The sequence below is a fragment of the Drosophila persimilis genome, unplaced genomic scaffold (assembly GCF_003286085.1).
Source record: "Drosophila persimilis strain 14011-0111.01,24,50 unplaced genomic scaffold, DperRS2 tig00000824-arrow-arrow-pilon, whole genome shotgun sequence".
Taxonomy (NCBI): Eukaryota; Metazoa; Arthropoda; class Insecta; order Diptera; family Drosophilidae; genus Drosophila; species Drosophila persimilis.
In genome coordinates this window covers 393,478-414,632 of record NW_020825358.1, presented here as the reverse complement: position 1 = coordinate 414,632, position 21,155 = coordinate 393,478, and the positions used below count along the sequence as shown (strand labels likewise).

The 21,155-nt window shown below is 43.1% G+C and overlaps 1 protein-coding gene across 2 annotated transcripts; it reads left to right on the top strand.

Moving 5' to 3' along the window:
- The first annotated feature begins 496 nt into the window (after nt 1-496).
- LOC6600241 (SCY1-like protein 2) lies at nt 497-20,262 on the top strand. 2 transcript variants are annotated; one of them, XM_026993279.1, is made up of 19 exons: nt 497-1,159; nt 1,236-1,361; nt 1,437-1,535; nt 2,736-2,900; nt 2,963-3,083; nt 3,209-3,304; nt 3,363-3,508; nt 3,952-4,082; nt 6,387-6,501; nt 7,012-7,157; nt 8,255-8,408; nt 8,663-8,839; nt 8,932-9,004; nt 9,345-9,481; nt 9,544-9,757; nt 11,170-11,423; nt 12,270-12,332; nt 15,674-15,853; nt 19,413-20,262. In XM_026993279.1, the coding sequence occupies exons 1-19, from the start codon at nt 977-979 to the stop codon at nt 19,437-19,439; spliced, it is 2,607 nt and encodes an 868-aa protein (XP_026849080.1). In that variant the 5' UTR covers nt 497-976; the 3' UTR covers nt 19,440-20,262. The 2 variants fall into 2 exon arrangements, with proteins under 2 accessions (XP_026849080.1, XP_026849081.1); XM_026993280.1 differs by lacking the exon at nt 12,270-12,332 and having other exon boundaries at nt 15,704-15,853.
- Nucleotides 20,263-21,155: the final 893 nt, after the last annotated feature.

Here is a 21,155-nt window from a genome sequence, read left to right as displayed (position 1 = left end):
ATATTTCTGCTCCCCCTGCTCTCATTGCAGCCACGAACTTGAAAGGAAAGCAGCGCTCCAAGGAGACGACCAAGCGACTGTTACGTAGGCCAGCGAAAGGAAGCGGAAACGCGACTCCTGATTGGCGGCTGGGCAGACATCCAAGACAACGGCAACAACGGCGGCCAGAATTTTCTCTCGTTTGGATAGTGTCGAGGAGGTGCAACGCGGTCGCAGTGGCAGCGCTATCGGAATAGCACCGGCTGGCGGTGCAGCGGCAGGAGTGGGACCAGGACCAGGAGCGGGCGTAGGAGGGGGTGTGGGAGTCGGAGTTGGAGTGGGTGGTGGTGGTCCAGGTTCAGGTGCAGTGGCAGCGGCAGCGGTGGCAGCGGGTTCACCAGCCAGGGCTGGCCAGCAGCAGCAGTTTGGAGGCGGAGGTCTGGGCGGAGGTGTGGCTGCTGTCGGTGTGGGTCTGGGAGCGGGACCGGGAACGATTGCGTCACGGCAGCGGAGCGCCAGCACGGTGCTCGACATAAGCCTAGCGGAGCGCAGCAAGGTCTCCTCCATCGGGGGCCCGCCCTCTCCGCACGTGAGTCTTCTCAAGCGAGGGTCTCTCTACCCCGGCGGTGGTGGTGGTGTCGTGAATGGACTCGGCCTTGGCGATGCGGCGGTGATTCAAACGAAATGCGACACATTTAATGGAGTGGCATTGGGCGTCGGCGTTGGAGTCGGTATCGGTAGCGGTGTGGGCGGTGTGGGTGTGGGCGCTGCCTCAGGTGTGGGATTAGGAACAGGAGCTGGAGCTGGACAACGCGGACGTCTATCATCTCTTTCATCATCATCATCCCCCGCGAGTGTACCAGGTGCAACACTCGGGGATCCATCAGTTGCTGGAGGAGGGGCCGGATCTGCCCCAACCATCGGCAGCGCGCCCGTACAGCCGGGCCCGAAGCGACAGGGCAGCTTCTCGAATGTATTCTCGAAGCTAATCGATGGTATGCCCGCTGGCACAATGTTTGCCAAATTCAAAAGCACCAACGTGGCCGCAGCCACCACGTCGCAGAGTGTCGCCGATGGCAATCCCATTACGCAGTACTTTGAGATTGGCAAGCCGGTGGCTTGTGCCGGGCCAGAGTTGGCCTGGCGCATACACGATGCGTACCGCAAAAGCGACAACAAGGTGAGTTTCCCAATACCCAAAAGCACGAAAACTCCTTGCCACAAATGGAAATGCTCCCCGTGTTTCTTTCTGGCAGGAATGCTCGGTGTTTATTTTCGAGAAAAAGGTTGCGGAGAAGCTGCACAAGCCGCGTCGCAAGGAGACCATAACCGAGCTGCTCAAGAGCTCGGTGAAGACACTAGAACGCTTTCGCCATCCCAGAGTGAGTGCCGGCCCTGTCTCCCCCATCGATAATTACTTTTTCGAAGGTCTCCTTTCTGGTACTCTCTTTCTGCAGATACTCCAGATCTATCACACCGTAGAGGAGAGTGCGGACACCCTGGCCTTCGCCTCGGAGCCCATCTTTGCCAGCCTCTCGAATGTGCTGGCCTTCCATGTGAGTTTGAGTTTTAGTTTTCGGTTTCAGTTGTGGGTTTCTGACACCGACACGGACATGCAATTTGTGTGTTTGTCGCTTGGATCGAGGCCTAAAGGTAGTCAGTCCTGCCTTTTCCTCCCTGCTGCTACTCCCACAAGGGAGGGAACGGCTAAGATTGTTCTGTGTTGATTGTTGTTTCTGCTGCGGCTCTGGTCCTGGCTCTTTCCCTGGCTCTTTCCCTGGCCTTTTCCCTGGCCCTTTCAGTGTTTTGTTAAAGTTTCTCTGCAGCGTAAAGTCAAGTGCATAGTTTGACTTTCAGCCCAGTGCCTTCTTCACCAGAGAATGAGGCGGAACTACTGGGTATGCATGACAGGAACACAAACGCCAGCCAGCCAACCATCCAGCCAGCCAGCACACTCACACAACTAAATCGAATTACACTGGGTGCGTTTGCGTGTTACTATGTCTATGAGAAAGTTTACGCTGCCAGGATTGAGTCAATAAAGAGCTTCGGTTTGGAGCCGCCCAGCTCTGACGTTGATACGCTCGGACAGTACGTTCCGTTATAGATATAGATATAGAAATCATCTAAAGAGTATCTAAATAATGGGATATAATAATGTTGATTCGCTTGGGTATAGTTTTTATAAAAATTTAATCAATAAAAGGATAAAGTTAGTAGTCAAGAAATATCCCCTATCAGTAGAGTTTTGTTATTCCTATATCTTTGAACTACACTGTACCTGTACTCCTGCTCGAAAGTGTGTTGAGGTGCACACAAAAAAATTTCTTACAGAAACAGCAACACACAGCACAAAACACAAAACACAAAACAATTACCCAAAGAGCAGAACAGTACCTTTCGAATAGTTTTTCAGTCTCAAGGAAAGTCAATTCCAGTTGAATTACTTTGAAAATTGCCAAAGGTAAAACACAGAGCACAAACAAATTGCCCCTCACAGAACCAATGAAAAATTGGAAAAGCAAATCAAAGGTTGGAAAAAACAAACAGAGAGAGAGAGAGGGAGAGAGCGAGAGAGCGAGTTTAAGTGGCTTATCATCAAATGCAATGGGAATTTTTAAGTTATGATTCGAAGGTTGCCATTTGGTTGGGCTCCAAAGAGTGATCCAAACGAAAAGGCAACGTTACGACGAGCTCAGACCGGGATTAGGCACTAACTCTTTATTGCCTGTCTGTCTATCCGTCTGCTCGTGCAGGAGTCGAAGACCTATGACAATGCGAATGTGGCAGCTGCTGGAGGAGCGGGCGCCGGAGTGGGTCCGGCCCAGACACAGGGGCCGGCGGGCGTCCAGCCGCAGCGGCCCGCTCATGCAAAGGAATACAGCTTCTTGGACATGGAACTCAAATACGGCTTTCTTCAGGTGAGTGGCAGGTCGGTGTGTGTCCTTCGCTCGGATATTGTATGCTGTATGTTGTCCTGCAGCTGACGGAGGCCCTGGCGTATCTTCACTATTCCGGTCACGTAATTCATCGAAATGTGTGTCCATCCTCTGTACTAATAACTAAACGCGGTATATGGAAGCTAGCTGGCATGGAGTATGTGGGTGAGTACCACTACCACTACTCGTGGTAGTATATTGTGGCCACTGTCCATAGGCCAAATTGAAATGAATTGAACTGACGGGTGTGTGGGGCGGAATGGCAATTTGTATTCATATTCGCATTGCAGAAAGAATGAATGAGACTGATTTGAATAGCTCAATTCCGTGTCCGCCGTGGAGTAACAGGGTATCAAAGATGGCCCAGCCGAATCTGGATTTTATGGGTAAATTCGCATCATTCATTTGTATCTTCGATAATTTGTATATTGTGATATATTTTAGCACCCGAAACACAGTCAACGTCCAAGTGCAGTCTGCTCAGCGATATGTTCTCATTGGGAATGGTGATCTGTGCGGTATTCAACAATGGCAGGCCCCTGATACAGGCCGGAAACTCCACCTCCAACTATGCCAAGCAAATGGAAACGGTGCGTAAATAGCAGAGGGATGTACATCGAAGGACAAGTGCCAATTGGTTGGATAAAAAGTTTCCAGAATCGCTCCGCTTGGCTGCTTCTGGGCTGTGGATTCTGGTCTGTGGGCTCTTTCGAGTTTGGCTTGTTTGCCTGCTGTAATTAGATTCGCAGCTTTGTCAAATGCAAATGTAATCAAAAAGTCCACTTGAAACTCTAATTATTTTGCCACTTGTGCGGACAGGTGACGGAGCGGAGCAAACAGAAGCTGTAGCTGTAGCTGTAGCTGTAGCCGTAGCTGTAGCCGTAGCCGTAGCCCCCCCAGGCGTTTGTCATTAAAACTTTTCGTCCTGTCTGGGGCATTGGACTTGTCCTCAAGTGGTTTCTAATGTTGTGGCCAAGTTTATTTCGGTTATGCTTATACTTTTCCCCCCTTCTCCCTCTGCTGTCCCTAACAGTTGGATGATATGGTCCACAAGTTGATGCCTCGTCTGCCCATTGCCCTGCAGGAGGCCACTTCGCGCATGGCCAGTCGGGATGCAACGGCCCGGCCCACCGCCCAGCTTCTGCAGTTGATCAAGTACTTCATGTGAGTGGATAAATTAATTAACTTTCAGCTAAAGCGTACATCCAGGAGTAACAGTCGTCAGAGTAATAGCAATTTGTGCAGTTTTTTCACACAAAGTTTTTTTTTGTTGAGTTTTAAATGTAATTGACACCTGCTGAAAGCACACACACACACATTTACCTGAATGTGTGTGGTTTGATGTGGTGGTGGGACACGCAATCTCTAAGCCAATTTGTAGCTAAAATTCAATTGAAGGTTTCAATTTTTTTGCACCAACATCAACCATTCAAGCAACGAAGACACACACACGCTTTAATTACGTCTGTTTGCCAAATGAAAACGGTAATCAGACCTGAAAGACATACACAATGCAAAGTGAATGGAGGCTGGAAGCTCCGAGAAGGTCCCACACGGAAGTGGAAGAGATGAATGGTAGCGCGGCGAATGTCCTACGCGGAGCTGAAAGGGAGATGAATGAAGGTCAGAGCTGGAGTGGAAGCTTTTCAGCTGATTGTGCTCTAGTAGTGGAATTCGAGTGGCAGTTGGAGGCATCTCCTAGGACCTGCCTTCCTGTCTTGCTGCCTCCCTGCCTGCCTGCCTGCCTGCCTGACTCTGGGATTTATGACGACAGCAGCTGTTTGCCTCCTGCCTCCTGGAGAGATCTGCGGAGGGAGTAGGAGTCCGGCCGTGCAGGCGTGCCGCGCTTAGACAAACAAAGCCAAAGATGATGCTGGTCGCTGGGGGAGATGGGGCATAGCTGAAGTGGCAATGGCAGCACAGCGAACACAGATGACGATTCCATGGGGCGCCCCAGCTAGTGGATACCGCATACAATCTAAAATAATGATTTGATAATGAAAATGTGAAAGGAAGGAAAATAAAAGAAGTGGCCCCAAAGTAGAAAGATTTTATCAAGGCTAAATCCTCTATGATAGAACCACTTTCCAATTTGTAGATAACCGAAATTCCTTGGAAAAAATACCTGCAAGAAGGAAACGGTTTTGGTGTTTCTGACAATATCTTGTATGTATATTTAAAGTGCAGTGAAAGTATACGTTGCATGGCAGACCTTCAGTCTGATATACCCTTCGTTACACCCATCTTTGTGCGACTCTAAACACGCTGACAGAAGCAGCTACAGGGACAGCAACAGCGTGCTGCTCCACTTCCATCACTTTCCCTTCGGCTCTTCCGCTCTTCCGCTCTATCGGCATCACCATCTCCACTGCCGCTCTGCCACTGCCTCTCCCATCTCGAGCGTCTTCCCATTTCCCCATCTTCCTCCTTCCTCCTTCCTCCCTGTTGGCCAGGCAGTCAGTCTGTCAGCCAGGTTGGTGGCAGCACTTTGAAGTTAATTTAAATGTTGTCAACATTTTCCGCGTTTTTAGCTGCGTATGCAAATGTCTCGAGTGTCTTGGCAATCAGTGGCAAGCTAACTTTCCTTACTTACTCTGCCACAGAGTTTCGCCCCGACTCCGTGACTCCGCGGCTCCGAGACTCCGCGACTCACCGACTCTTAGGTAGATGGATATACTTGAAATATGATTTTGCTTGGTTAGTTGCGCTGATTAAGTCGACAAGAAGGCAAGTAAGCCGGACAGCATCTGTTGCCGCGTGCAACACGGCGCATACGTAATTCGAATTAGATTCATTGTTTATCAAAGCGCACCGTGGGGATTTGCCAATGCAACTTTCTGCTCAGCGGCGAACAATACAACTGTATTTCTCATTTTCTGAGCAATTTCCCAGCCAAGGACCCTCTTGGCCTGCTCCGCCACAGATAACAGACTTAGACCAATAAAGGGGTTTGGTATTCACAGAATGTGGTCGAAAGTAAACACTTTTTGACAATTAAATTTCAGCAATTCGCATTTACATAACAATGAAAAGTACGAGTATTTAAAATTCTGAGTATTCAGAAAGTTGTGGCAGCGCCACCGCACTCCGTGGCCCCGAGGGTGTGACCGGGCGGAATGGGGCTTAATATTTTAATTGAAGTCCCTGCCGAGATACATAAATATTTCGTTTAGTTAATATTCGGTGTGTTTTAATTTGTCTGTTGATGAATTGAATATTCGAGTTTTACATTTAATTGCCTACCATTTAGCCACTAATCCAATTCAAACAATTCGTAGCGAAAAACTGCAATTAAGCACTTTAAAGAGATTATATAAAATGCGTTAAATATTCGTTTGAAATACGAGCGATTTTATTCAAGAGTACTTGCACTCGTACCATATTTACCCAAAGTGACAGGCAGATGGTGAAATTTAATTTAATTTGATACGATACTTGCGACTTAAGGTTCTTTTGCATCTTCCACAGCGATCCGGCTATAAATGCTCTCAAGTTCCTGGACGTGGTCAACATGAAGGACACGCAGCAGAAGTCCCAGTTCTACAAGACCACCTTGATAGAGGCCATGCCGGTGATACCACGTGTAAGTCTCCATCACTGTTTCTGTGTCTGTCTCTGTCTCTCAGGGCTCTCACCGGAAACGGATGCAGCCATTTTTGGGTTTTCTATATTTTACTTCTTTTTGGTATTTGGTTTGGGAAAAGGAGTCCAGTGGAGTAGGGAACAGACAGCGCATTAATCATTTACCACGGCGCCACGTTGTGCGCTTTACGGCCAAACAATTTGTGAATTACGGGCCGTTTTATGACAGTTGGACAAAAATGTTGCTGCAAACGAGTGTCCTTTTGTTTTTCTGGCTCCGAGCACAGAGCGGGCCCGTGGGGTGTCAAGCCATCAACAACAGGCACGGAACAGGAACCCGGACAACAATGGAGCCTGAAGCGGAAGGTGGAAGGGCTTTGGCCATTGTCCGACACCGTTAATGACAGCTTACCATCGGCAATTGAAATGCCATAGACTAGTTAATGACTGTGTCTGTTCTCTCACTTTTATGCACCTTTTTTTCTCTCTCTCTCTTTCTCTCCGTCTTCAGAAACTTTGGTGGCAGACCATTTGGCCAATGCTCAAGTCGGAGATCAACAATAACGAGGTCCTGGCCGCAGTCCTGCAGCCCGTCATGCTCTTTGTCCAGGAAGCCACGCACTTCGAGTACGATGCTTTGATGTCCGCCACAATGAAGTAAGTAATACCTTTGTATAGTAAGAGATTGTGAATAGTTTTGAAACTTGTGAATGGAAAGGAAATTAAGCTGAGAGCAGACCCTAATGGGAAACTGGGACTTGAGCTGGAGGTTAGAGATGAAAGTAGAATAGGAATTTGTATAAGATCGGTGACTAGATGTTAGGGGGTCACCATGATGGTGACGGAAATATTTCCGCTGTTTATATATAAAATGTTCTATAAACTAAACTAAAAACCTGACAAATTATTACTTGATATGGGAAATAGAGAATAGACTGATTAAATTCGTGTTTCGAAAGCTCTTCATCAACTAACGCTGTTATTATCCTTTATTATATCCGATAAGTACCAAATCGAAGTGAAGATTCATTCATTCAAAGAAGAGTACCCGTAAATGTATTCATTACACCTATTCATATTCATTCATATAAAGTCCGGCGGTAAGTAGTGCTTCAATACTCTCATTGTTGGGGCAGCTTCCGGAGTTTCTCTTTCTCTCCATTTTTCGTCTTCGTCTTCGTCTTGGTTTCCCTTTCCGTATACCAGGATCCTGGAGATCTCCCACAACTGTTTGCTTAAACAATTGAAAAACTTTTCGGACACTTTTTCTGTTATTTAATTTTCATGACATTTTATTGCGCTCAGTAGGGCGGCTGGAGCTGGGAGGACACGACAGTTCATATTGTAATTTATAGAGCTCAAGTGGAAGCTGCAAACTTTCCCAGCTCAACTACTATGCCGTGGGAGGGTGCTCTCACCTTTTGTGGCAGCCGTGCATAAATTAGTGAAACACACAAAGCCCGGAGATCCCGGAGAGCTCCGGTTCGCGCTCACTATATTCGCACTTTGCTGGAAAGTTGCTGGCAAAGTTTCTGGCCACTTGTAAGGCGCTTATTGACACCCTGCCGAAAAAGTTTTCCACACGACACAACCACAAAGGACACGGCACGGCACGGACACGGACACGGACTAATGCGTTTATTTTTAGTAATTCGTTTCTTCCTACAATCCGGCCATAAGTCAGGGACAACTTTTATCTAATCACATCTGTGGCGTATCGCTCTCTGTCTCTCTGGCTGTCTGTCGCCTTTCAGAATCGTCTACAATACACCGAAATCCATTCAGGCAAGCGTTACGATACTTGAGAATTTGCATTTGATTATTGAGAAGACGAAGCCGGAGGATGTTACCACAGACATAATGCCGATGCTATTCTGCTCCTTCGACGGATCCACGATACAAGTGCAGGTGAGTGCTCTGCTTTCTTGGGCTATGCAAATGAGTTTTGACAGAGAGAAAGACAGACGGCTGCCGGCTGCCGGCTGCCGGAGAATGGAAATGGGTTGACAGAGCTCATTGTGTAATTACGAGGCACTCGCACAGCACACCAGCAATTTCTTAATTAACTGCGACTCAGGCCATAGAAAGAGCCTGGGGGGGGCCTTCGCTAGTCATGTTCATGAATTTCCATATCGTTGTTTTGTGGTTTCTTTCTGCTTTAGAGTGCCGCCGTTGTGGCTGTGGCCAATGTCTTTGACAGCATCGATGAGCTCTCCATTCGCCGCATGGTCCTGCCCAAGGTCAAATTGGTATTCGAGAAGAACATTACTGATCCGAAGATAGTGCAGAATGTGCTCATGTGCATTGAGCGAGTAATGGACCGCATGGAGCGGGCACAGGTGAGTGCTGTGCTTCACCCTTTTTTGTTTTGTTTTTTTCAGTTTTAAGCCCCAACTGAGTTCGATAAATCGTCTGTGTAATTTGTGTACAGGTCATGGAGGAGGTCCTACCGCTGCTGGCCAATATACGCATACCCGATCCGGATATCATCATGCGTACTGTGCGTAAGTTGACCCAGACAATTCCTCCTCGTTCAATTTCACAGACAAAAACAACAGTCCGCATTGTTTTTGCCCATCGCCGATAGCCAAAAACTAATTAACTTGCATAAAACTCAATTTGCGAGCTTGCTGGCCTCTCACAGATACAACCCACACAAACACACTCATACATGAATATTCGATTGTATCTATGCGATTGCGAATATGTGGATGCAAACATATGCCGACAGTGCGTTTCGGGATTGTACGGAACTGCGAATGGAATAAGCCGCAAATCCTGAAACGCACTGTTGGAGAGCCAAGAGCTTATCACAAGAGTCTCTGTTGCTCTTCGATTCCACAGGCATCTATCATAAGCTGTTTGTGGACAAATCATACGGCCTGAGCGTGGAGACCATGGCCACCAATGTGCTGCCTCTGCTCATACCGCACACCGTAAATCCGGCACTCAATTTCGAACACTATTGCTATCTGCTTGAAGTAAGTCCCCTGAAGGCTGTAGAATTTTTTCAGACTAGCACTCTGTTCCTCTCTTATGTCAGGTACTGCAGCAGATGCTGGAGGCCATCGATCGACAGCAGCGGAATAAATTGAAGCTGGACAACCTGTCGATGGCCTCGCCCGAGCGTCACCGGACACTGCGCCACCAATTCTCAACGGACAACATGAACGCGCCGCCCTTCAACATCCCCAACCTGCGCATAGATCAGCGCAAGACCTCTAGTGCCGAGGACATGGCCCGTAAGAACTCTGGCGGTAAGTGGTGGGGCTGTGGCAGTACCAGTAATATGTACATCCTTAATTATGCGGCCTCCGGTCATTTATAATTGGAAATTTTAGTCGTGATTTCAAATTTGATACCTATCGAACGTGACGGAAGCCCTAATTCTCTCATTTCTATCTCTCTCTGTCCATTGTGTGGCCATTGTGCGGAGCCTTTAATTGTATTATTAGGAAAATGATAATTTTATAATAACCAAAATGAAAATTAAAAGCTGCGCCCGCGGCCAGGTATTATCCGGTGTATCAGCAGTGCAGGCGCCTAATGAACCTTTGCCTTAATGATGATTTATTATGATGGCCTTAATCGCGTGTAGACATGACACGACTCGGCCCTGGCCCTGGTCCTGGCCCTGGCCCTGGCCCTGGCCCTGCACCACCCTGTACTCTCCACTAATCTTCCTGCAGTTTCTTGGCAACTAACAATTTGCCAGAAATGTAAGCTTGGCCCTGGCCCTGACCGCCCCCATGTCAGCTGTCCACATGTCATCCTGCTGCGTATTGAAAAGTTGAGAGTCTTCTTCTCTATGGGGGGCGTCTCTGTCTTTGGCAAACAAACAGAGCCAGTCCGTTTGTGGTTCTCAAAAGACAGCACAGAAGGGCCAACATTTGCAAATGGTTGCATTTTTCTGAGAATAGATGGTATTCTTTGTATTCATAAGGAACTAAGCGTTTACGCTTAAACCTAAGAGTATGAGGCATCCATGTTTAAAGACAGGTTACTCCTGTTTGCAGTAGCTATGTCTTAAAGCCAGGAGAGCTCTATATACTCTTTATGAATATGAATACAAACATTTTGCATATACTTTATAACTGCGGAAAACTCTACTCATCTTCGCAACAAGCCACCCCAATAAACTACAAAGTGAATGGATAAACTTGATATTCAAGTTAATAACTTACGCCCATGTATTGCCACAAAATGTGCCTCGCCTGGTGGCATAACCAGAAGCCACGGAGACGTGGACGGGGAGGGGGTGGGGGTGGGGGTGGGGGTGATGATGCCAGGTGTCAGGGTCTGGTTAGGGAGCCAACAAGAGTCATATGCAGCGGCCGCAACCGCAAAATGTGCGAATGTCCTTGACAGTGACAGAACCAGCTAACGGAAGGATTGTGGATGGGTGGAGCAGCTCTGAAATGATGGGCCGTTCTGGGGTTTGGTGGTTTTTGGTAGTGAGTGCGTGGGGCTACGGCTACGTGCCTCTGTTTTCAGGCCTCGACCGCGAACATTATTAGACTTAATTAGCTGGGCTCAGAGCACCGAATGCTGGCCCTGTCAGCGTACACGTAATTGTATATCTCTTTTGTGCTCTCTCTCTCTCTCTCTCTCTCTATTCCTTCAATGTATGTGGATGTAAATTTACCTTTTGTCTCTGTTTCTGCGGCAGGGTCTGGAATGCTGGGTGGCTGGTGGTTCGGCTGCTCGCCATCGTCGCCGGATAGCAATTTCCTGCGCGTTGGGAACGTGTTCCCCAATCGACGGCTCTCGGACAACACGCTGATGACACCCAAGATCCGCATCGCGCCCTCGTGCGCCTCATCGCCGGGCGGCACGCCGGGCAGCGGCCTACCGACGCGACGCCACTCAAGCATTGGGCCACAGGAGCGCCGGGGCTCCGCCATCAATTTGTCGCCGCCAACTGTAAGTTGTTTGTGTCTGCCACGCCACTGGGCGAGCCTTCAGATCCAGTACCAGTTTTGTGTTCGTTTTCGAATTTCGGTTTTCATTTGTTGCTTTCCGTTCCCCTTTTTTGAATTATCATTCTTGTTTGTCGTTCATTTTGTGGCCGCCATTGCCATTGTTTGTTGTGGTTTTTCACTTTCGTTGTTTCATTTCGGGCCTCTTCCCTTTCAATTGACTTTCGGCGGCCACAAAGGGCCACACAAAGTCACTTTTATCATCTTTTATTGGAATTTCGTTTGAGTCCGCCCTTCGTTTCGTTTGGCTCTTTCAGCAGCCCATGTGTCATCATATATCCAGTTGAACTATAACTACTACTATATCCAAATAGCGATAACATAGCCATATAGCCTTATAGCCATATAGCTATAGCGCCTAGCGTAGCGTTTAGCGTGTTTAATTTCAGTCTACAATTACAGTTACCGTTAACAGTTAACAGTTGCCACCACAAGCTGCTTGAAGCAAACATTGCCACAAAACCAGACAAGAAACATTCCGTTCTCATTTCAGTTTCACTTTTAAGTTTCCTTCTCAGTTCCGTTTCATTTCCCAGTTTGATTTTTTATGAATGTGGTTATGTAATTGATTATCTCATTATCCCCACTACCCTCCAAAAGCCCCACCGCTATGAAGTCAACATTCAACAAAAGCTCTAACACACGCTCTCTTATCTCTTATCTCCACTCTCCCCACACAAAAAAACAAAAAAAAAAAACCCCCCCACCACACGTGTGACACACAAAATGAACAAAATAACGTTGTCCTCCTCATCGGGGTCATTCGATCTCCACTCTCTAAAACATTTAGTACGGTGGTGCCCGCGGTAGCTCTGGATCGAGTCTATCGGTGCCCTCGACTTCGGTATATGTTGTAAGTCAAAAAAACACAGCAATCTGTCATCTACTATGTCGAAAACTCACCGCTTCGACCACGTCGAAGATGCTATACCCTTGCTGGGCTTCAATTTGTTGGGTATTGCCGTTCATTTTGTATAACGAATTTTTCTTAGCAATGTCTTTTGAACGGGAATCTGTTCCATTAAAGTACTATAGTACTGAAGTCCTATGATATGTTATTTCTTAAAAGATACATCTAGAAATATATGAGAGATAAACTGAATCACCCATCAAACAGTCATTTACTCCTTACATACTTTAAGCTAAACGTATAGCCTCTGCAAGGGTATAGGTCAAAGTCCAGACATGGTTAGACCTAATCGTATTCGGATCGTATGATGTTCTTGTGCGAGTTGTGGGCAGCATCCAGCCAGCATCGAATTTGACTTTGCCTTGTCTCGTTGTTGTCTGTCTCGTTGTATTGTTATCGCTGTCGTCTCCTAAACGCACTCAACAAAACTCAACTCTGTCCCGCTGTCTCTTTCTAAATACACACAGACACACATACATTACAAGCAATAAAAAAAAACCTACACTCTCGTTCAAGCTTGCAACGGTTCTTGTTCTCGTTCTTGTTTCTGTCCATCCCTCCATCCATGCCAAAGGTAGTTGGTGCACCTTGGATCGTTTTCGTTTCTAACCGTTTCCAACCAGTTTCTACTCGTTTGCTCGCCTACTCGACTCGCTCGCTTACTCGCTCACTCGCAAGCGTCACTCGCTGCGTCTCTTTTGATGTGTTTTTTGAGACTGAAAATTGAGTTTGAATATGAATTTGACTTGCTGTCTGAATCTCTCTCGTTGCTGTTCTCGTATCCGTATCCGTACTCGTTCTTGTGCTGTTATTTGAATGGATTTTGTTTCCATATTCTGTGGTCCTATGTTGTTTTTAATTTTCCCTCCATTTTGATTTTTGTTCGCCCTTCTATGCATTTTGCTGCGCTGTTGCTACATACTGTATGTGTTACTGTTTCTGTTTATGTCTCCTATCTTTAACTTGTTCTTCATCGTTTTCGTTAAATTCTGGTTTGTTTTTTGTGTTGCTCCTGCACAGCGATTCAAGAGTTCTGTTCTTGAGAGCTGTGTCTGCATCTCTTTGTACATCTCTCTCTATCTCTGGGTCTTGCCCCGCCTCCAGCCAGGCCAAATGGAAGCTTATGCTAATAACCCGTATTGTGTACATAATAGAGTCGATTCTATACAATTTTTCTTGTTTTTTGGTGTTCATGTTACATTCTTTTCCTACTTACTTATTACATTTTGTGTTTCAAGTGTGCGTGTTAAAGAGAGGCCTACACGAAAATGTAATGGAAAATATCTGAATATCGATGTTCAAAGATGTAAATGTTATGAAGTGGAGAGTTTAATCAAATTTGAGAACGGAAAAATCATCAATGCAAAAATTTAAGCGCCGAAATTTCTGGGGCTTCGTAACAAATAATGTGTTGAAAATCGTGGAAGTTTTGTAATTTGAAAGAAGCGTTTATTTCATAGCTACCAAGGTCCAATTGAATATTGAATTTCAGACAAATCGTTTTTTTGATGATGGATTAATTATTACAAATATATATAAAGTGTTCCTATATTCGAGAAAGAACTTTGATATCCGATAGGACTTTCATTCAAAAGGATCTATCTCTTAAATGACCAAAGTTAAGCTAATTAACTCGTCTCTATTCTTATGGCTAACATCAAAGGGCCATTAAACGACGGTGAAGCCATGAAGACTAAATGGAGGACTCGCCATCAGTAGCCAATACAACAGAATAAACAACTGCAGCTTATGTTTATACATATATCTATTATGCGATACTTTACTATACTGTTCTAAATACTCGTATACCTACCTACTTATTCATTAAATGTCCTGATCGTGCTCAATGTTAATTTGGTTTCCTTCCCATTTCCCTCTGTTCATGTTGCGTTCTTATCCAGGAAAACAAAATAAAAAAAAACTCAAGAGATATGTACACCGACACACACAGACACACACACACACACACACACACACACACATATGTACACATGGACACTATACGTATTATATATGCATATGTGTATTGGTATGTCTTGATAAAAACGAAAAGAAAATAAAAGCCAGATTTTTGTTGTGCATTTTCGTTGCTGTTGCTGTTGCTGAATCTTTGAACAGCAGCGCAGTGGAATCATGTTTAACCCCGGGTTGTTCCTTTTACCAGCCAAAAACACACACACACAGACACGCTCCAGGCCCAGGCCCAGATACAGATACAGGCACAGACATGGACACAGATACAGATACAATCAATACATATGTACATATGCGTTAAAAGGCTGCGTTTTTTTCATGAATGTACTTTCCGTTCTTCATTTCATGTACGAACACGAACAAATACAAAAAAAAAAAAATAAAATAAAATCGATTATACGTATAAAATAAAATTAAAAAATTCGCAGCTTGCACGGAGCATGATCGTGAGTACACGTTTCATAATTTCGGATTTTCAATTTAATTTTCTTTGAATTTTCCATCACGGTCTCTTTCGCATACACTCTCTTATTCTGCCTTTCAACTATTTAAGGTCTAGACACGCACATACACACACACACACACACACACACACATACACACACACTCATACTCACACACACACTCAGAAGTATGCTGATATTAAATTTTATGTTAATGTAATTTGATTTCATTTGATGCGGCCCCTTATCCAGCCCCCAACTCCCAGCTCCAAACCCCACAAGCCACCACCCCATTTCGACGACGAGACCAAATCTGATTTGAGTACTTGAATAATTTGGAGTGTATGTATATTCATTCGCATATGTAAATACATACATACATACTATGTCCATATATCTATACCCATTCTATAAGTATTCTCGTACCGCTTATATTCGTTTATATTCGTTTGTATTAATGTTTTTTGGATCAAAACATTCTCATGTCTGTCTGTCGATTGATTGAGTTTCGAGTTTGACTTTCGAATTTGCCAAAAATCTTTGCTTTCGTTTCGTTTTGTTGTTTGTTGCTTCGTTGGTTTGTTGGTTTGTTGGTTTGTTTGATTGTTTGTTTGTTGCACAATCAGCTAAATGTATACTTCTTCTCTGTCAGAGCCACTCATGAATAATGCCTTGGGTTCGAGAGACTCAAACTAACACTGACACTGACACTGACACTCACACACCCACGCACATCGAATACTTTGTACATAGCACAAAAAAATATTCAATAATAATCGAATTATGTATAAGTATGACCAAATCGCATCCACCAATCCAATCCAGATAGACGATTACATATGACAAGCCTTGACTAATCTTCCAAAGAAATCTCCTTTATTGTACTCCCAAAAACAGGGTGGCTCCATGCCGAACACCTCGAGCAGTGTTCCGTTCTTGTTGTCATCGAGCATGCAGTCGATAAGGTCGCGCCGACAGTCGACGGTTCTATCATCGGGTCCTCTCGGCTCTGGATCGGGCATACTGCAGCAGCTGGGATCCGGCATGGTAAGACAATTAACTTCCGTATCCGGCACGGTTAGTCCGGTGCCGCTGTTGCGGGTGAATGGCGCGCGCAACAGCATCAGCCACAGCCACACCAACGTCCGAAAGTGTCCGTCACTCAATATCACATTCAGTCAATAATATAACCTGAACGAAATCGGCGGGGCCCAGCCCCCCGCCGATTCGCTCAGATTCGGGTACGTCAATCCAAGCGCCAGCAACAGCAGCAGCTACCATTACGGCTACAATTACAATCAGAATCTCAACAATGTGCGCTACACAGCTGCACAGCTGCAGAACATGAATTTTAATCTTAAACCACCGCCAAAGTTTTGAATCTCTAAGAACTGAATCGAAAACTGAATGGAAAGAATGTTATAGATCGAAAGCAAAGCAAAATCGAATAAAACGTTGTATTTGCAAGTGGGGGCAGAGGGTAAAATGAAGCAAACAATCAATTAAATTACATTGCATTACCTACAATATTAATGAATGAATGTACCTACCATACTACTATGAGACCTACTATGGCCTAGACATACATACGTAATAATTACATACAGTTGATGCTAAAAGTAAACCAAAAACAAAACAAAACAAAACAAAATAATTATATCAATTATATATTTACTTACATACTCTATATATATACATACATATATACATAGAACGAGTAAAGCTGTTTTTTTGAAGAATTTATTCAAGTCCTATATATTTGTATGTACCATAAATGTTAATGTTGGAAACATATCCGAAGTCGTAACAAAGTTATATCTATACGTACCACATAGCCCAATTGGAAACTTAATATTATCATTATTATTATTGTTATTTCTATTGATTGTTGATTATGATATCGTATATGATCGTACCTCCTATCGTACCTGTACCTGTCCCTGTCTCTCTACCTCTACATTTATTTTTTAACAAAGACAACAATAACACCTATAACCATCTTCCAAAGACATTTCGATCTGTCGAAGATCGATTATCTATTTTAGTTCGAAAAAAACTAAAAAAAATTGAGAGAGCTCCAAGTCCTCACCAACAAACATGCACACTAGTGCCAATATCCGATATTTATTCAAGTACAGTGTGTATGTTAGTTTTTATGTGCGGAACGTGATGTTAATGTTTTTTTTTTTAATAGTATACCTTATCATTGTCGTCCTGGTAAACGTATTTGAAAAGAAATCACAGTCAGTTTCGATGATTAGATCATAAGTCCCCATAAGTATGAATTTATCGGATTAATGTTGGAATTAAATACACGCCCCCCCCCCTCCCCACCCGCTCACCCACTCACCCGGTCAGCCATTCTCATAAGGCGAAAGTTATACTATATGATAGTCGTACAACTTTAAGGACCAACCAATAAGTTTTAAGAGCTGATTTCCATTAGGATACATCGATATTTAGTTTTTTAATTTTAGTATTTCCCTCTTTTTCTTTTGGAATTTGAATACTATTTTTGTTTAGTTTCCATTGTTTTTTTTTTTTGCATTTTGCATGAGTTGTTTGCTTGCCATTTATTTCATAACGCCCTACTTGAGTAGTTAAAAAGATTCCAGGCAATGTGCCCAAATTTGATCAAATATTTAATATTTGAAGCTCAATCCAAGCCCATATGCAAAGACTCAAGATACTACTAAAACTATATTCAAAACTGAGCTGAGATCAATGTACATATGTAAATATGGCTGAGACTAGAAGAGAAACTTGAACCTTTGCTACGGGTATGACCTTTATATGTATAAGTGGTGAAGCGATACAGAACTATCCTAGAACTTAAACTGAAGTAAAAGATAGTCAAGATACAAATAAACGACCAGCTAAAAATGCATGCTATTTATATGGAATATATGTATCTGTGCTTTCAGTTTGTGGTTGTTCTTGCTTTTGCCGTGGGACGATCGTCCCTCGGGGCTATGACTATTGCATAATTGTGGTGTTCTGCTCCTATGTGTATTGTATTTGTACTACTTGACTTGCCATTTTACTTTCTGCCCATCTGAACTGCACAATAAATATTTTGGAAATACAACAACAAAAGGAGAGAAACTATCGAAAATATCGAAGCTGAAAAAGCCAACTAAAACCGAACCGAACCGAACCAAGCTGAAGATAGCAGCAGCTGAAGATAGAGATATTGTATGATATACATATATATACATATATATATATATATATATATACATATATATATACATATTTACTTGATTGTATATATACTTGATTGTTTGACTGACACTGAAGGCTTTAGAGGGCTGCTACCAACTATAAAGCTACGAACCTATATGAATCTGATCTATAAATCTATACCAAATCTATCAACCGACTTACCAGCTGTTGATACGCATTTGTATTTGTATTTCAACTACTACTCTACTATTACTATTAAGACATTGCGAATTTATTGTAACTGTTAATTGTATTGTATATCTAATGCTAATGCTTCGCCTTTGTTGCACAGTCAGTGTTGTTCCCCCATATATAAAAACAATACAACCCCGCCGTCCCCAAAAATCCCACCAACCCGCTGTATTTACCTAGCATTCCAGATTTAAGTTTGTTTTTTTAGTTTTTATTTTGCTTTCGCTGTTTCATTCCTACTGTAAGTTGTACTTATAATTATGATTATGATTACTTCGAAATGTGCCTTAAGAGTTCAAAAGTTCTCGCTTTCTGAGTCTGCGACAAAGATCTAAAAAGATCTACTATCAACAAAAAGAGATCGCCAAGAGTAACTACTAAACGAACCCATATTTGTGGTTGAATGTAAGTCGCCTGGAGGAAAGGTCTCCCCAGTAGATACTCCCACCCCACCCGCCCCCTCCAAAGCTCACTGCAGTCCACACTAATGCCCACACTCATCCACAATTGTACCTTAGTAGTAGTTCTGTAGACACTCACCAGACCCACAACACATCCATCCATTAATCCATCCATCCAGTGAGAGCCAAACACACACACACGCAAACATACACACACACACACACACACACATACGTACTAATAAGAGTTTAAACTGCTCTTAGATAGATATCCGTAGTTTGCATTGTACTCGTATGAAAAAAGTTTAACCCAACAGATCCCAGAAGATCCAGATATCCAGCAAAGGATCCCCGAGCCGATCGAGTGCATGACCCAACCCTCCAATCATCCCTTAAAACTGATGTCTATGTCTATCTAAATATTTTTTTTAAATATATAATTGTAATAATATAATAATAACTATCATATGTGTAATAATGCTCCCCAGTTTCTCTCTCCCTGTCTACAATTTGTTGGTGTATTTTCCTGTAATTCGTAAAACCCGTAATATCGTAACATCCGCATCCGTATCCGTAACTTTAACGGATCGGTATGTATGTGAGACTAGCAGCAACTGATCCCATCTTAATCGTATTTGCCCCGTTTTCGTACCCATATACGTATCCGTATCCGTAGATAGATAATAAACCCCAAATAACAATACCAATAGCACCGTAATATGTATTTTAAAAATCGTGTGAAACAACCAGATTGATGGCCTAATTATCTTGCAACAACTCTATTACAGTATCAACTATTCTCCGGACGTAACTAAAGAAACGAAAACAGAAACAGATAAATACCATTCAAAAGAATCTAATTACTTTTCAATGCAATTTCGGTCCAGTAATCAACTTATATTAGCGTTATACAGATATTACATTGTAAACGTAAACCAAGAGCAAGGAAAGCTTAAATATGTATTTCACTCGAAACTCTAAATGTTATTACTAGCCAAAATCCAATTTGATGTGACCAAAGAGCGCAACAATGCTCGTAATCTTATAATCGAAAATACTCGTACCAAGAATATCACCAAGGAAAACCAATTTTAAACTAATTTATCCAAATGATGAAATGAAAAATGATGAGTGTCAAACACAATCAAACAAAATTAAACACAACACAACACACACTCACGAGTACATTTTGATGCCATAGAGAACCCCCACAAAGAAAAAACACACAATGCCAAATGCAATCAATTCGTAGAAACTCTAACAATACTTGGATATATTTATCATACTTATTATACAATATGTTTATGATAGGCAAAAGTACTTAGCCACTTCCTTTATGTGTCATACAAATACTACCTACATACCTATAACATATGAATATTTTTCGAATTATTTAGAGAACATGAATAATCAAGCCAAATCATTTAGCATCAACATCTCAGCCTCAGACAGATGGAACTTCGGACCACCGATGAGATGCGCTTTCCAAAACAAAATCTCTCCAATGCAATATTATTCATAAGAATTGCCAAGAATTTCCTTCAGATCTTAATTATTTCGTATATTTAGACCTTCTCTTTTGAAGGGCGACATCAGGTCATATCGCTTATACATACATACATACACACATATATATAAAAAACCTCACAGATATTAATACATACATACTCGTACATACATATACATATACTCGTATTCGTATAAAAAATAAATCGTGTACCTAGGAGTGTACCTAAAAATCGGCACAAGCAAAATCAAACTTATCTCAGAGCTTTACAGCAGAAGCAATCAAAATGAATATACAATACATACATATGTACGTGCATAAATAACCATGTTAAAAGGGAAAGGGAGAAACAGAAGAGTTTATTTATAATCCAGAATCGTGACCCACTTTATCTCACGCTTTCAAGTAATGAATCTCTGTACATCAAATCATGAATTCCATAAAATACAATACATAATACTCGTACACTCTGTCCGCACCCCAAAACTACTACTAAGGTAAATACTACACGATATCCAGAACAAAAACAAAAACAAAAACAAACAAAAAATACGAAATGTCCACTCCGCCACAACCATGAAACCGAAGCCCGAGCCTGAACCAGAACCAGAACCTGAACAAATTTTGTCTGAATCCCAAATCTATAGTCAATTTGTATCGTTGGGCAGGGCATTGATAAATCAGCAACTACAAATATGTATAGTGCATATATATTAATGGTAAATGGTAAACTCTTGAATCTTCATAGTACTCATAAATGAATACATTACAATTATCATTGTTGTGGTAGCTTTAGCGGAATCGAGATGGAAAACCAAATATGAATTTATATATGTATACAAGAGAGAAGGTAACCAAGACGAACTCTACACAGAACACGCTAGAACTTATATAACTTTATATCGTATATACTCGTATGTAGTACTACTATGCTCTGAACGACACGAACGGGAACGGGACAATCAAAATTCTACCGACACGACATGCTTTTCATTTTGATAATTCAAATCGTTCTGTTGTTCAT